Raw genomic sequence first — 14,551 nt, forward strand, 5'->3', positions numbered from 1 at the left:
AAATAAGTTCTTAATTTTGTAGTTTTGTGATAGATCGTGCAAAGTATCTGTTGTTCTTTTTTAAAAAAAGAGAGATGGGGCATATACCGAGCATGCAAAACTTAAATAAATTCAAATGGTAATATACTATCTCCATCGTTTAATACACAACACCATTAACTTTTGATTGTACGTTAGACCATTTATCTTATTAAAAAAACTTAAAATTAATTGGTACAGAACTACAAATTCCATGTGATACAACTATGATTCTGATCAAACAACTAAAAAAAACTTGCAACCAAGTGAGAAGAAAATGATTGGTTGCTAGGTTGTCCAACAAAACAAATATCTTAAAGCTACAAGTCGTCTCAATCATTTCATTAAAAAAAAGTGGTCTCGCATCCAGCAGACAAGATTGGGGGAATCAAACATTAGGTTAACACACTCACATTCAGCTGTCAAATAAATCATCAAAAATTACCCCCATGGAGTAATTCTAGCATTATTAAACTACTTTCCGCTGAAATCCGAACATAGTTTTCTCTTTGTTTTATTTTGCTGGGAATAATTTTCTCTTTCTTAATTAGTACAATATTAGTTCACCAAGTTGCTTCATACATGTACTGTGGAGATCGCCTTGGTACTCAATACTTACTAGCTTGCATTCAGATTGCAATATATACTACTCCAAATAAATAGATGCAAGAAAAAGCAATAGCAGCAAGTGGTTGTGCTCTAGCTAGCTGCCGGGGTGGTGGTCAATGAACCCGTCCAAGCCGGACCTACCCTCTTGTGGCCGGACATGGCGGATGGTGCCGACGAAGTCACCATCGGAGGCGCTGGGCAGTTGTCGTTGGAGCCGGCAAAGAGCGAGGAAAGATCGCCATGGCCACTGGAGTAGTTGCGGCACTCGCGCCTCTTAGAGCATGTACAATAGCAGGCTATAAGCAAGATATAAATATATTTTAAAGAGATAAAGGAAAAGAGAGAAGAGCCACGGGCTACAGATCTGTAGCTAGTTGTAGCACGGATTCCAAGATGTAATGTATGTATGACAAGTGGAACTAGATATTAATAGTATAGTAAGCAACTATTGTATGAATTGGCTATTACATTAGCTATAAATGATTTAGAGCTAGCAGCGGGCTATACTATTAAACTTGCTCTTATCGCGGAGGGCGGCCACGCCTGGAGATGGTGGTGCGTGTGAACTGAAGCGCTCGCTCGCCACGGTGTAGTGTCCGCCGATTAATTGAGATAGGGGCAAATTAGTATTTTTCACGTTGTTTCTCCCTCAATATGTACCGGATATAATGAAATGTGGCTGTTGATGTCCGGTAGCTAATTACGAGGTTTTTATGATATCCTCTAACCAATTTATGTCTTTGTAATGCCTTATAGCTAATTACACATCTCTTCTAGGTGTCATCTAACAATTTTTTTAGCCAAAACGTATGCACACAAGTTGCAAATTTGACTAAAACAGAAGATATTTTTTCTAGCAAAGAAAGAATTTCTTTTTTCTTATCAAAGACGAACTTAAAGATTTGGATTTTTTTCACAAAAAGGGGGAAAAAATTAATCAACATCGGTACGGAATAAAACAACAAACTCATTCTTGACATTATCCAGCAATGGAGTAGAATATTCATTTCAAGGAAGGAGAAAAAGCATGCCGGATTAGAATGGACAATTTCACAATTTCATCGAATTCGCACTCTGATGATACGAATGAACAATTGGTATATAAATGAATAGAAGAAACCTTCAGCTACAAACATCGATTAGCAAAACTTGCAACACAAACACAGATCTGAGCCTTATCACTCCAAGTAAATTTGCTTCAATTTTCCAATCGAATTTGTCGGTCTAGCTCTCGGCTCCGCCGCCGGCGAGGCATGGGCAGCTGGAGAAACGAAACAGAGAATCAGCAGGAGCAAAGCATCAAACAACTCATAAAACAAAGCACAGAGTGACGAATCGATATGAAATCTAATACAATCCAAATAATTGTTGTTCGATTTTCGAAGAACAAATTGGAGTACCATTTGGCCAAGAAGCTCGGTCTCTCCTGCGCCGGCCGTGGAGGAGGTTGCTGCTGCTGCTGCGGGTTCGCCGGACGCCCGACGAAGTAGTCTTCTCCCCCCAAAAAAGGAAAACGAAGCAAAAGTTCACCAAACCAACCGGACAAAATCGACTCATTTTTTGTGTCCCAAAACGATTACATAAAACGAAAACGAAGCAAAGTTCAGCAGAACATCGGGCAAAACCGATTATTTTGTGCCCAAAATTTGATCGAATCGAGCTTGCACGGTTGCACGTACCACCAGGGATCTGTGCGTTGGTAGCAGGCCGCTGCTCGTCGGCGCCCTGCTGCTGTTCTTTCGCGGGCTCCGCGTGGTTCATCGGCCGCCCCACGAAGTACCCTGCAGCAAACGAAAAATTCTTAGACTGATATAAAGAAGCAAGAATTCCTTTAGGCTTTAGCATGATTGATTGATACAAACAAAAAAAAAAAGAAGAGAAACGAAAGCTTTTGAGTGATCAGAGTGACACGTACCAGGAACATCGCTGCTCATGGCGGCGGCGGTCGACGGATCGACGGTCACCGGCGGGTGGCTGGTTGGTTTCGTAGGAGGAGAAGCTACTGAGCACACACAAGGAGATGGAGAAGAAGACGATGAGGGTAAGGAGACACAGGAAGATGCTTCCTTCCTCTCTCTCCCAGGCTGGCCTACCCCAATGATTCGCGCAGAGATTGATATTTTTTTCGGCCGCGACGACCTAAAACCCAAGTCGTCGCGGACAGCCAACCCAACCGTGCTCAAGTGGCATCACCAACCAGCGACCACTACTACTCGAAGACCAGCTCAGTAACTAGAGAGTATCAGGCATTGGCAAACATGGCATGAGATATAGGTTTCAAAAAAAACATGGTATGAGATAGAGAATATCAAATCACCCACTATTTGTTTTTTTTTATTTTCACCGTACTGTCAACCGTTTTAGTTAGGAAACAGATATTCTGGATCTTGTTAGTTGTCATGACAGGGAAAACTTCACTGTCTTACAGATATTTGGGCCGTGTTAGTTTGGCTGCAAGTGAAAGAGATCGGCCTCTTCTACGTTCAAAGGCATGTGACTTTATTACTGATATATAGATCCGATGAATCATAAACCTATATATCAATGATAAAGGTACGATGCTTTTGAAGACAAAGAATATCAATCCATGTGAAAGATGCATGATTTTTGTAGGCCTTAAATTGTAGACATAATGGCTAGCTACTTGTGTAAATCACTTTTGGCTGTCTGCAAAAAGCCTATTTTTTTAAGTAGTGCCTGAAGATTTTATACATTCGTGTTCTTTTTCAATACTTATTTTAAGAACAAACCCCTTAAAAACTGATCGCACAAATGGACCCTAAAACTTCTAACATCTCAGCACAAAAGTCCTTGGAGTTGACCAATGACTTCATGCTAGAAGCAAGATTAGTATAGTAACTAAGCATCCTGCTTGTTGTTGCTAAGATGTTGAGAGTTCAGTCCTAATCTTGGGCTTGGCTGTCACTGTGATTGGGGTTCATTCCTACGATTAAGTTTCAAAGGATTGTATTTGTGAAATAAGTATTGCAAAAGGAACATGATGTAAAATGTTTCAATATGATAGTCCATAAGGTTGATGAATTGGTTGTCAGTCTTGCAAATTAGATGAAAGTAAAAGTGTCTACTTGATTAGTATAGTATGGACAGGTGGCGAATATAAGATTCTAAGTGTAACTTGATTTGAATGAGTATAATAATTGATTATTGTCCAAGTTTATTTACCCTGCACCAGGATCAATTAATGAAGACCACAAGCATGCCAATACCAGAATACTCCTACCTATCAATCCTTGTCAGCGAAGAGTCATAGAACTTTCTCCAGTTAATTTATAGTCATTTTCATCTCAAAGCAAACTCTGAAAAATTAATGTGGAATTCCTAGATTTCAAAAAACACCACATGAAAATCCATGACAGTTTGGTTCAATTGCTTGAAGACTTGCAGTTGCAAATAAGTCAGTCAATTGTCAAAGTCATCTCATTGATCGCTGCTCTCGTTTGCAAACATTATTATTCTTTTTCGTTGAAAATGACAAATGATTGTTCGTTGTAATTAATAGGCGATTGAGTCAAAAAAAAAATTCTGAACCATCCAAGAGAAAGTTCAAAGTTTTCATATTCATGTGGACCTTTTCTTGACAAAGACGACTTGGATAAAACAATCCTTTTAATGAGACCAGTAGCAATATAATAAATTGATAGATCCAAACAGGTAAGCAAAATACTAACGGATAACGCGGAATAATCTCATTTGCTTGGGATATGATTGTACAATTCACAATAGTGTAACTGCAGGAAAAGAAAAACTTTGGAAGAAACAAAACTTGTATTTCCTAAAATGATAACTTCTCCATCAAAATTCCACTGATTTCTTGATGAACTGTCGATTAACATTGCGAATACAGCCGTGTTGATCTAGTTCACATTTTGACCGCCAGTGAAGCACCCGAAGCTGCAGAGATTCAATGAGCCAATGCATCATGCAAAGAGAAAAACAAATCAATGGGTAACTACAGACAGAAGCATCTGATATTCTGTACACGAATTGCGGCTTACAGTTTCTTAAAGAAGCCCGGTTCATTCCTCTGTTCACCCTTAGCATCATTTGGTCTGACCGGATTGACATTGTAGTAGCCTTAGTAGTAGAAAAGGAAAATCAGAAGATAAAGATTTCTCTTAATCTTTATAAGGATTTGAAATTTGAAAAGTTGAAAACTATCATAGGACATAGCAAACAAAACAGCCTGAGGTAATAGAAGAATGCATAGAAGACTGAAAATTAAGAACCCTTTTCAAAGCACTTATCAACCTCAAGTTATAACAAGATCTGCTACATCATATCCAGCAAATTGATGTATGCAGAAAACTAAGCAAATTGATGTATGCAGAAAACTAATTAATCCTGTATACCTACCAGGGGTTTGAGCGTTCTGTTCCTCAGCCGGCCGTGAAGCTTGCTGTTCTTCATGGTTTAATGGACGACCAACAAAGTAGCCGCCTGCATATGAACAACACCCCACAAAGTAAGAAAAATTACAGAAAGATGTTCTTGAAACGTAAAATAGTAGCCTATGGATGATTGGTTATGCTTGTAGCATGCACATACCTGGAGGATTGTCACTCATGTTGGATCAATCGATCTCCAGCCGGTTAGCTCCTCTTCCGGCGACGGCGAGGCGAGAGGTAGACGAAGGCGACGACCAGGATGCAGAGGAGACTGACTTGAGAGGTGTATTCTAATGAAACTTTTCAGGTCCACGGCCGTTTTATCGGGGAAATGATGCGCGCCGGGCGGCCAAGCGGCCCAAAAAAAAAAAATCGGACGCCTCGGACCACGTACTAAGTATTTTAAATAGTTTTAAAATGATTTTTCTTCTAAACTAATTATCCAATCTACGATCCGATCACGCCGTTGTAAAAGTAGTTTTCGGGTATGCTATGAAACATGTAGTGAGATATGAATAATCAAGATGTGATTTGTCCCTCCTATGGAGAGATATATTTGGGCCCCTCGATGTTATAGATTATAGAAGTGCATGGCCATGCCAAAGGTGATTGAAGAGTCAATCACAAGTTAGAGTGGATGGTTGAGCTATTAGAGGATGGCACATATTTAGCCTTGAGCTTTTATCTATATCGTGAGGCAAAGGGGTTCATATAAGTTTACACTAGAGGTTCAACCGATATGATCTTTATGTATGCTCGGTGTGGGTCAATATATTCTGCTAGGGGCCGCTGTTGACACGTGGACCGAAAATGAGTTTTCGGGTTGCAGCCGAGTGTATATAAACCTACAGGGTCGCATGCTTAAAGGGCCGGAATAAAGGGATTGGATGGAGATCCAATATGCACTCAATCAGATAGGGATCCGAGTAGGACTCCTATGGGCCTCAAAGGCCCAGTCGTGGAACTTATATATTCATGAGGGGGTGTGACCAGCGGAATTAACACACCACGTGAAACCCTAGCCGTCACTCTCCTCCCCGAGCAAACCCTAGTCGCGCGTGGGTGCTAGCACATCTTCGCGTGGTGTTCCGTCCCTGTACGTGTGGATACCGATAGAGGTGCCGCTGCTTTGTGGTGCTGATCGGCGTGGGAGCACGGCGAGGAGAACGCACGAGATGAAGGTCGAGCCAGTGCAATCGACTACACTACATCAATGCGCACTACTTTCTTTGCGAGGGTTCCTTCGCCTTCTTAGTGCTTTCTTCCGCTGCGCAACGCGTCAAGTGGTAACGATATATGATCTAATACTTGCATGGTTCCTGGTTTACGCGGTTGAAAAATTTTGATTTATGCTATCGTAACACAAACGTATCCCAACAAAGTCATGGTCAATGGGTTAAGTGGTGATGATATTGCTCTTCCGGTTCAAAAGCTTGTAGCAAGTTCCGTAGATGAGACCGTTAATGCTACTTTCAATATTAAGCTTGAGCATTGCCATGAGTTCTTATTTTAATAAGCGGATTGAATCTTCTATGAATTCCAAATTCGGCTCTCTTATGACCGATTTGCCGTCTACTTCTGTTACAAGTACTAGCCAAGCTCTCGTTCACCACATATTCAAGTAAAACCGATGGGGTGACCATGCAACATGTCAGGAGTGAAAACCCTAACGCTGCAGCCGGTCTGACTAGGACTCCGTACTAGGAAGTGTCTCATCGTCCAAGATACCTTATATTTTGGGACGAAGGGAGTATATGGCCAAGATGCAGCGAACAGCCTGACCAGTGAGCTGTCTGCAAGACAGTAGACTAATCAAAACTGTATCGTTTCTAATTTGCATACTGGACTACAGATATTCTATTCCTTTCGATATGAACAATTCTGATTTATTTTTTCTTTTTGTTTTTACTATAGGCAAAATAGTCTATTGAGCAATAACTTCTCGAGTTTCTGGTCCATTTAAAAAAAATCCAGCATTCCCCCACTGTATGCGGTTTGGAGGGTATACTATAAATTTTGAGATCAGGAAAAAGGAAGCTTCCACAGCGGACTAACGTCCTAGCTACACGCACAACTTGGCCAGTTGATAATTGGCACTGCAAATGCTTAGCCGCGTCGACTTCGCGTCAAGTCGTCGGCGGCTAGTTCAGAGAAACAGACAAGGATCTGATTGAGATTTGAGGCTAGTGGCTTTGTGCTTTATATTTTCTTCGTTGCCTATCTTAAACCTCACATGCTCTGATCGTCTCGCCAGCTCTGCTCTTCTAGACGCTCTGATCGTCTGCAGCTCAGGTTAGATTGATTTCCACTGAATCTTGCTTTGTACTCCATCTAGCTAGTTTGTAGCTGTGATCAAACTTTTCTGATTATGTCTGCTGGAAAATTTGGCCTTTCTCTTTGTGTGAATTTTTACCTCGTTGTATCAAGTAGTCTTTTTGCTTGAAAACATTGGGCAATTAGTTCTGAATATGATTTCGAGCGAGCATAGCTCAGAACATCAGCTATCACCTATCAGTCCCAAGAGTGAGGAAGAACTTTCCTGTTGTTTAGTGCTGATTCAACTGTACAAATTTTTATGCTGTGGCTTGTAATATCACATTGAAGACAATAGACTGTCGACACTGCAAAATTTTCAGTGAAGTTTCTTTGCTTGAAAATATTGGGCAATTAGTTCTGAATTTCAACATGAGCGAGCATATTTTAGATTTTTCCTGCCCTTGTTTAGTGCTGATTCAACTTCATTTTTAGATTACTACTGCTTACTAGCCTATTTGTCCTGCGAAATGATTAGCAACAGTTTCCATGGGCACTGAATTTAATCCATAAGTATCTTCTTATTACCAATCGATCCTGAAATATTTACTTGCATTGTTGCTTTACAAAACACATCCAGTGCCTTATATAGGGGCAGAACGAATTACAAAAGGGAAAAAAAGGGGCTTATTAGGCCACGTGACAGAGTTAGAGATTAAGATAAATATAAGAGAATTACCGATAGTAAAACATAAATAAACCTAGAAAACAAATTCATCACTAGAATATTCTAGAGGTTTCCAAACTATTTGCCCCTTGCAATCTCTTCATCTCTTCAAATCCAAACAAAACAAACATAAAACCATGAAAAAATATATCTACTTCATGTCTTCTTCCATTAATCAAAACCCCCAAAACAATGATACTCCCAAACATCAAAGCATACAAAGAGGTCTTCACTTCTTGTCGTCTTCATTCGATCAAAACTGAAAAAAGAAGAAGAGATCAAAATGTGAGAAGAAAAGGATTAAAAAAGAGGGGAAACCCCTGCGAAAATCACTCCTCGCCCTACCAGGCGGCCGCCACCACATTTCAGTTGTTGTCGTCCCCAAGCACTATGTGCTAGCCGAGCCACTGCTATCGAGCGCTTCCCTGTCAGATCTGGTTAGTTGACAAGTCCACCACGCCCTCTCATCTTGGAGTTGGATGCATTGCAACAACGCCGGACAAAGCGCTCAGTTGTCCGCACCTTTGCTGTTTTCAATCTTGCATCATCTACCCGTGCCCCTGCCACCTTCACCGCCTCCGCGCTGGATCTGGATGGCTCAGGGCCAATACCTCCGGATTTGGATGGTGGACGGCAAGCTTTCCCTCTCTCTCTCTCAAGTTAGCTTCAATGGATGAGGGGGAAGGGGAGAGCGATGAGTGAGACGACCAGAACGAGAAGGACCGACCGAGTGAGATATGGGGGAGAAGAGGATAAGGATTTGGCTGCAGTTTTGCACTGTGTTTTCTAAATACTCCCTCCATCCCACGATACAAAAGATTTTAAGTTCTTTCTTATAACATTTGACCACTAGTCTTATTTAAACTTTTTATTAAATATAAAAAACAAAAAGTTGTGCTTAAAGTACTGTAGATAATAAAGTAAGTCACAAATAAAATAAATAATAATTTAAAAAAATTTGAATAAGACGAGTGGCCAAACATTTAAAGCAAAAACTCAAAATCTCTTATATTATGGGACGGAGGGAGTAATTCATAGGCCCTGTTTAGGTGGTGTTTGGGAAGAAGGGACCTTAGGCTGTGTTTAGATCCAAAGTTTGGATCCATAATTCAGTCTTTTTCTATCACATCAACTTGTCATACACACACAACTTTTAAGTCACATCATTTCCAATTTCAACCAAAATCCAAACTTTACGCTGAACTAGACACAGCGTTAGTTTCCAAAAACTTTTCGCAATAAACATCACATCGAATTTTTGGACACATGTATAAAGTATTAAATATAGATAAATATGAAAACTAATTACACAGTTTGCATGTAAATCGCGATACAAATCTTTTGAGCCTAATTAGTCCATGATTAACCATAAGTGTTACAGTAACCCACGTGTGCTAATGACGGCTTAATTAGGCTCAAAAGATTCGTCTTGCTGCTCTCAGGTTTGCAGCTCGAACATCTGAACTGAATCTTCCTTTTTGTTGAGTTCTAATTCTCGAATAGTTTTTCTGTTTTTGTCTGCTCAAAAGTTCTGCCGTTCTTGGTTAGATTTTTCCTCCTAGAAGAAAGAGGTTATTAGTTTTTTTGCTCGAAAATATTGGGCACATAAAACAACAGTGAATCCTTCGAAGGATGTTTATTAATCTCCAGATCAGACACCCCTATTCAAATACTAGAGTATTTAGAACAATATCAGTATATTACCATCTTCGCCTTTGCTGCACAGTTACATTGTTGGTCACCTAATCTACCCTCGCCAGCAGATCTGCAGGTGGCGGATGCTCACAGCCTATCGGAGTCCAGGCACAAATGACAAATGTTCTGCAACCTCCCAGATCCAATTAAACCATTCCGATCTGTGTCCTTTGTGTGCTTAGGAGCTAGAATCATTCCATCACATCCTAATTGCTTGTGCACTGCTTGATTTAACTTTGTTAAGGCATTGTTTTTTCATTATTGTGGGAGGTCCAACTCTTAACGGTGGTCTTAATATTCTAATATTGGTATTATCACCAGTACAAGTGTCTTAACCGTTGATTTATGAGTTATACAACACATTTTGTACTACCAGTAGTTGAGACGGTAGCATAGATCGATACAGTCCATAAGAAAAGAAAGAAAAAAGAAAGCTATAAATCGATATGGTCTATTGAATGAAAATAAAATGAATGGTGCGGTTCATTTACTACCGTTAGACACCACTGTAAAATTGATTCTACTAAACAGGTCGATATGAAACATTGTGGAACATATTTTATATTGCTGTCCTGTAAAATACTGTGGATCATAATTTTTTTTTTTACCGAAAACGTTTCCATATTGACCTCTCCATTTTCCTGCCAGCAGAAAATAAGAGACTGAATTGGATAGTTCGTGAGGTGGATCGTTTATTTATAACAGACAACCTGGTGGGGGCGCAAAAATGGCTGAAGAGGTGATTCTTGCTCTTGCAAAGATAAGTTCATATTTGGCTGGAGCTTCCATATCAAAGTTTTCTGAAGAAAGTTCAGTTCTGAAAGAATTGCCAGGGAAGATTAGACGAATTCAGATACAATTGTCTATGATGGACAATGTTATACGGCAGATTGGCACATCCTATCTCAATGATGATCTCCTAAATGAATGGATCAGGCATGTGAGAAATTTAGCCTACCATGTTGTTGATGTGATGGACAATTATTCATACCACACTCTTCAGCTGGAGGGGAAATATTTTGTGAAGATGCTGCTGGTCATGAAAAGATCATGTTTTCTAGGCATTGCTGATGAGATAACTGAGATAGAGAAAGAAGTCGAGGTTGTTTCAAAATTGAAGGACCAATGGTTGAATTCTTACCAGCTTATTCCTTCTGATCAACATGGCGGCCCCTACAGCAAACAGTCCCAAGACATCCCCAATCTTGCTGAGGAAGATGATCTTGTCGGAGTGGAGAACAACAGAATGTTACTGACTGAATGGATACACTCTAAAGAACCGGACAGCGCAGTGATAACGGTGTCAGGCATGGGTGGATTGGGAAAGACCACCTTGGCGGAGATTGTGTATGAACGGGAGAAGATATTGTTCGAATGTTCTGCTTGGCTTGTCGTGTCCCAAACCTACACTGTGGAGAATTTGCTGAGGAAGCTGCTTTTGAGGATTAGCTCCAACTATCAAACACTGGATATGGATATGGATATGGATATCCACGACATCAAACAAGAAATTAAGAGGACACTAATAGAGAGGAAAGTTTTGATCGTACTGGACGATGTGTGGGACGAGGCAGTTCGTGGTATTGTAAATAATGTACTGAACGAACTTTGCAATGGAAGTCGTGTCATCATCACAACACGGGTGGATCATGTAGCAGCCATTGCTCCTCCCAAACGTAGGCTCAAAATCTTGCCTTTGGACATGACTGATGCATTTGAGCTCTTCTGCAGGAAGGCATTCTTGAGAAACAAAGATTGGGAATGCCCACCGGAGCTCCAGGATGTGGCTATGGCGACAGTAGAGATGTGCCAGGGTCTACCTCCCGCAATCATATCCACAGGCAGGCTATTGTCTCTGAGGCCAAAATCAGAATCAGCCTGGAGGAAATTACATGATCAGCTTCAGGGTGAGCTGGAAAAGTATGGTAATGTACAGGGGATTCTAAATCTGTGTTACCATGAATTACCTGGCCACCTCAGAAACTGCTTCTTGTACTGCAGTCTGTTCCCTGAAGACTACCTTATGTCACGAGAAAGCCTCGTGCGCTTGTGGGTTGCTGAAGGCTTTGTGGAGAAGAAAGGAAGAGCCACAGCAGAGGAGGTCGCGGAGGGTTATCTCATGGAATTGATACACCGAAATATGCTGCAGTTTGTGGAAAGTGATGAACTTCGAAGGGTATCCTTGGTTAGGATGCATGATAATCTGCGCGATCTCGCCATGGCTATTTCCAAAGCACAAGGGTTTGGTTATAGCACAATGCTACAGATGGATGCAAATGCTAATGTGCGTCGATTGTCAGCATGCAGGAACTGGGATATGAATGCAACGGGCACCAAGTTTCCACGTCTACGGACACTAATGGCACTAGAGATGACCATCACATCATGCCCTGATATGTGGTCTTGTATTTCATCTGGATCAAAATATCTTGCTGTTCTTGAGCTGAAAGATTCAGAAATATCCGAAGTGCCAGAATCCATAGGAAACCTGTTTAATCTACGGTATATCGGTTTAAGGCGCACAAAAGTGAAGTCAATCCCAGAGTCTGTAGAGAAGCTCTGCAACCTTCAAACTCTGGATGTCAAGCAAACCAAAATCGAGAAGCTACCACGAGGGATTGTTAAGATCAAAAAGTTACGACACCTTTTAGCTGACAGATATGCTGATGATGATAAGCAGATAAAGTTCCGGTACTTTATTGGAATGCATGCGCCCAAAGAACTTTCTAACTTGCAAGAACTGCAGACTCTTGAAACTGTGGAATCCAGCAAAGACTTGGCCGAGCAGCTGAAGAAACTGATGCAACTAAGAAGTGTGTGGATTGACAACATAAGTTCTGCTGATTGTGCAAATATTTTTGCTTCAGTGTCAAGCATGCCATTTCTTTCCACCTTGCTTCTCTCTGCAAAGGATGAAAATGAGGCCCTTTGCTTCAAGGATCTCAAGCCAAAGTCCACACAACTCCACAGGTTGATTATCAGAGGACAATGGGCCAAGGGGACACTTGACTACCCAATATTTCATGACCATGGTGCACAACTCAAATATCTAGCACTAAATGGGTGTCAACTTGGGAAAGATCCATTGGGTATGCTCGCGTCACACTTGAAGAACCTCACTTATCTAAGACTGAACAACGTGAGTAGTGCAAGAACGTTGGCTCTTTCTGCGGAGGCCTTCCCCCTCCTGAAGACACTTGTGCTGAAGAGCATGCCTGATGTCAACGAGCTGAAGATTATGAATGGTGCACTTCCAGCCATTGAAGGTTTGTACATCGTATCTCTACCCGGGCTGGAGAGGGTCCCTCCTGGCATTGAAACCCTTCAGACCCTGAAAAAACTCTGGCTGCTCAATCTGCACAAGAACTTCGAAGCTGATTGGATTGGGAGGGAAATGAACCAGAAAATGAGGCATGTTCCACAGCTGCGCTTCTAGGAGTACCGTGCTACTTTTTTCCATTCAGTAACAATCTTGTTTGGTGCATCTGCATTTTTCTAGTCCATTCCAATCAATTAATAGTTATGAAGGTGTTGGTAGCACTATCTGAAACATTTGGTTTTCTTGTCCATCATAAAGACCTGAAGCTTGTTCTGTTTTTTGGTTGCTTCGGAGATTAAGTTTCCATGTAAGGGACCTTTTTACTATTGAACTGCGTTTGCCAGTAATGATGTTACTAGTAATTCATCTCCCAGTTACTTAAACCTAGCAGCTCAGTATTTCCATATAGTAGACAGTCATTTTTCTTACGCTTCATTTTTAAGAGGGATGTTTTGCAGAATGATCTCATAGCATTCGATTATTATATAAGGGTGCGTTCCTTGTACTTCCATGAGGAAGATTGCATTTTCGAATTTCAGAGAAAAAAAAAACTAAATAAGAGGATGCAGTCCTTAAACTGTCACAATTTACTGCTACTGTTTATCTGAAGGAATTCAGACAACTCCCATCGTATGCATGGTAAGCTAGAACTGATGCATTGCTTCACTACTGTGCAAGTGTTTGTTTTTCATGTGCCAAAATTGCAACTGGATGAACATGCAAGAAGGATGAGCATCTAAGAAAACAAAATCGAAAGCACTAGAACACGAATCTACAACGCAATCGACGCGGAACCCCTAAAATCGACACCTGGGAATATCTTTACGGAATAAATCGAATGGGCAACCCCCAACAGATAAGCAGGGAACAGAATCCGGGCGTTACCTGGCGCGACTTAAGGAAGAGGCGCGGCCGCTGCGACGCAAGGTCAGGCGGCACAATCCGATGCGCGGGAGGTCGCCACGGTGCCACCCAAGGCAGGCCGCCGCCGGCGAGCGCTTGCTTGGGGTTGGCTACTCCTTCCGCTGTCGTCGAGGGATATGTTTCCAATCGGAGCTGGGTCGATAGGCTTTTTTCATTTGGAATAAGTTCGCTTTGACTCCTTAAAAAAGTGACCCGAATCTAATCCGTTACCCTAAACTACAATATCGTCAACTCCCAAGGCCTCAACTATTAAAACCGATGCAATTTGACTCCCTCGATGTTTTGGAGGGTGGTTTCGTTGACGTGGCGCATATGTGGCGGTATTGACCTGGTATTCCTTCAACGTGGTGCTTATGTGATACAGTATTAGAATTTAAAAAATATGTGTGAGACCCATTTGTTCTTCATACAAAAAATAATTGTGGGACTCACTAACATGTGGGGCCCACGTGTCATCTTCTCTCCTTCCCTCCTCCCTCTCTTCCTTCTCTCTCCCTTCTCTCTTTTTCTCTCCCCGTGCCAATGTCATGGATCTCGACTCCCAGTCACCGGCGCCTCCACCTCGCCACCATCAGCGTCCCCCCGGCGTCGTCCTTCCTG

General features: G+C 41.5%; 1 protein-coding gene and 2 long non-coding RNA genes across 5 annotated transcripts; 1 reads left to right on the plus strand and 2 right to left on the minus strand.

Moving 5' to 3' along the window:
• Nucleotides 1-4,312: 4,312 nt before the first annotated feature.
• On the minus strand, nt 4,313-5,345 carry LOC127755280 (uncharacterized). The gene is made up of 4 exons (XR_008012993.1): nt 5,194-5,345; nt 5,002-5,085; nt 4,644-4,722; nt 4,313-4,539 (listed from the first exon to the last, which is right to left on the minus strand). It is a non-coding gene; the product is annotated as an uncharacterized LOC127755280 (long non-coding RNA).
• Nucleotides 5,346-7,220: 1,875 nt separating this feature from the next.
• On the plus strand, nt 7,221-13,374 carry LOC127753983 (disease resistance protein RPM1-like). 2 transcript variants are annotated; one of them, XM_052279430.1, is made up of 2 exons: nt 7,221-7,325; nt 10,360-13,374. In XM_052279430.1, exon 2 carries the CDS (start codon nt 10,436-10,438, stop codon nt 13,142-13,144), a length of 2,709 nt encoding a protein of 902 aa, XP_052135390.1. In that variant the 5' UTR covers nt 7,221-7,325; nt 10,360-10,435; the 3' UTR covers nt 13,145-13,374. The 2 variants fall into 2 exon arrangements, with proteins under 2 accessions (XP_052135390.1, XP_052135391.1); XM_052279431.1 differs by having other exon boundaries at nt 7,263-7,325; nt 10,357-13,374.
• On the minus strand, nt 7,909-14,084 carry LOC127753984 (uncharacterized). Of its 2 annotated transcripts, XR_008012739.1 has the most exons (3): nt 13,913-14,084; nt 8,359-9,571; nt 7,909-8,272 (listed from the first exon to the last, which is right to left on the minus strand). It is a non-coding gene; the product is annotated as an uncharacterized LOC127753984 (long non-coding RNA). The 2 variants fall into 2 exon arrangements; XR_008012738.1 differs by lacking the exon at nt 13,913-14,084 and having other exon boundaries at nt 8,359-10,357.
• Nucleotides 14,085-14,551: the final 467 nt, after the last annotated feature.

The sequence above is a fragment of the Oryza glaberrima genome, chromosome 11 (assembly GCF_000147395.1).
Source record: "Oryza glaberrima chromosome 11, OglaRS2, whole genome shotgun sequence".
Classification (NCBI taxonomy): Eukaryota; Viridiplantae; Streptophyta; class Magnoliopsida; order Poales; family Poaceae; genus Oryza; species Oryza glaberrima.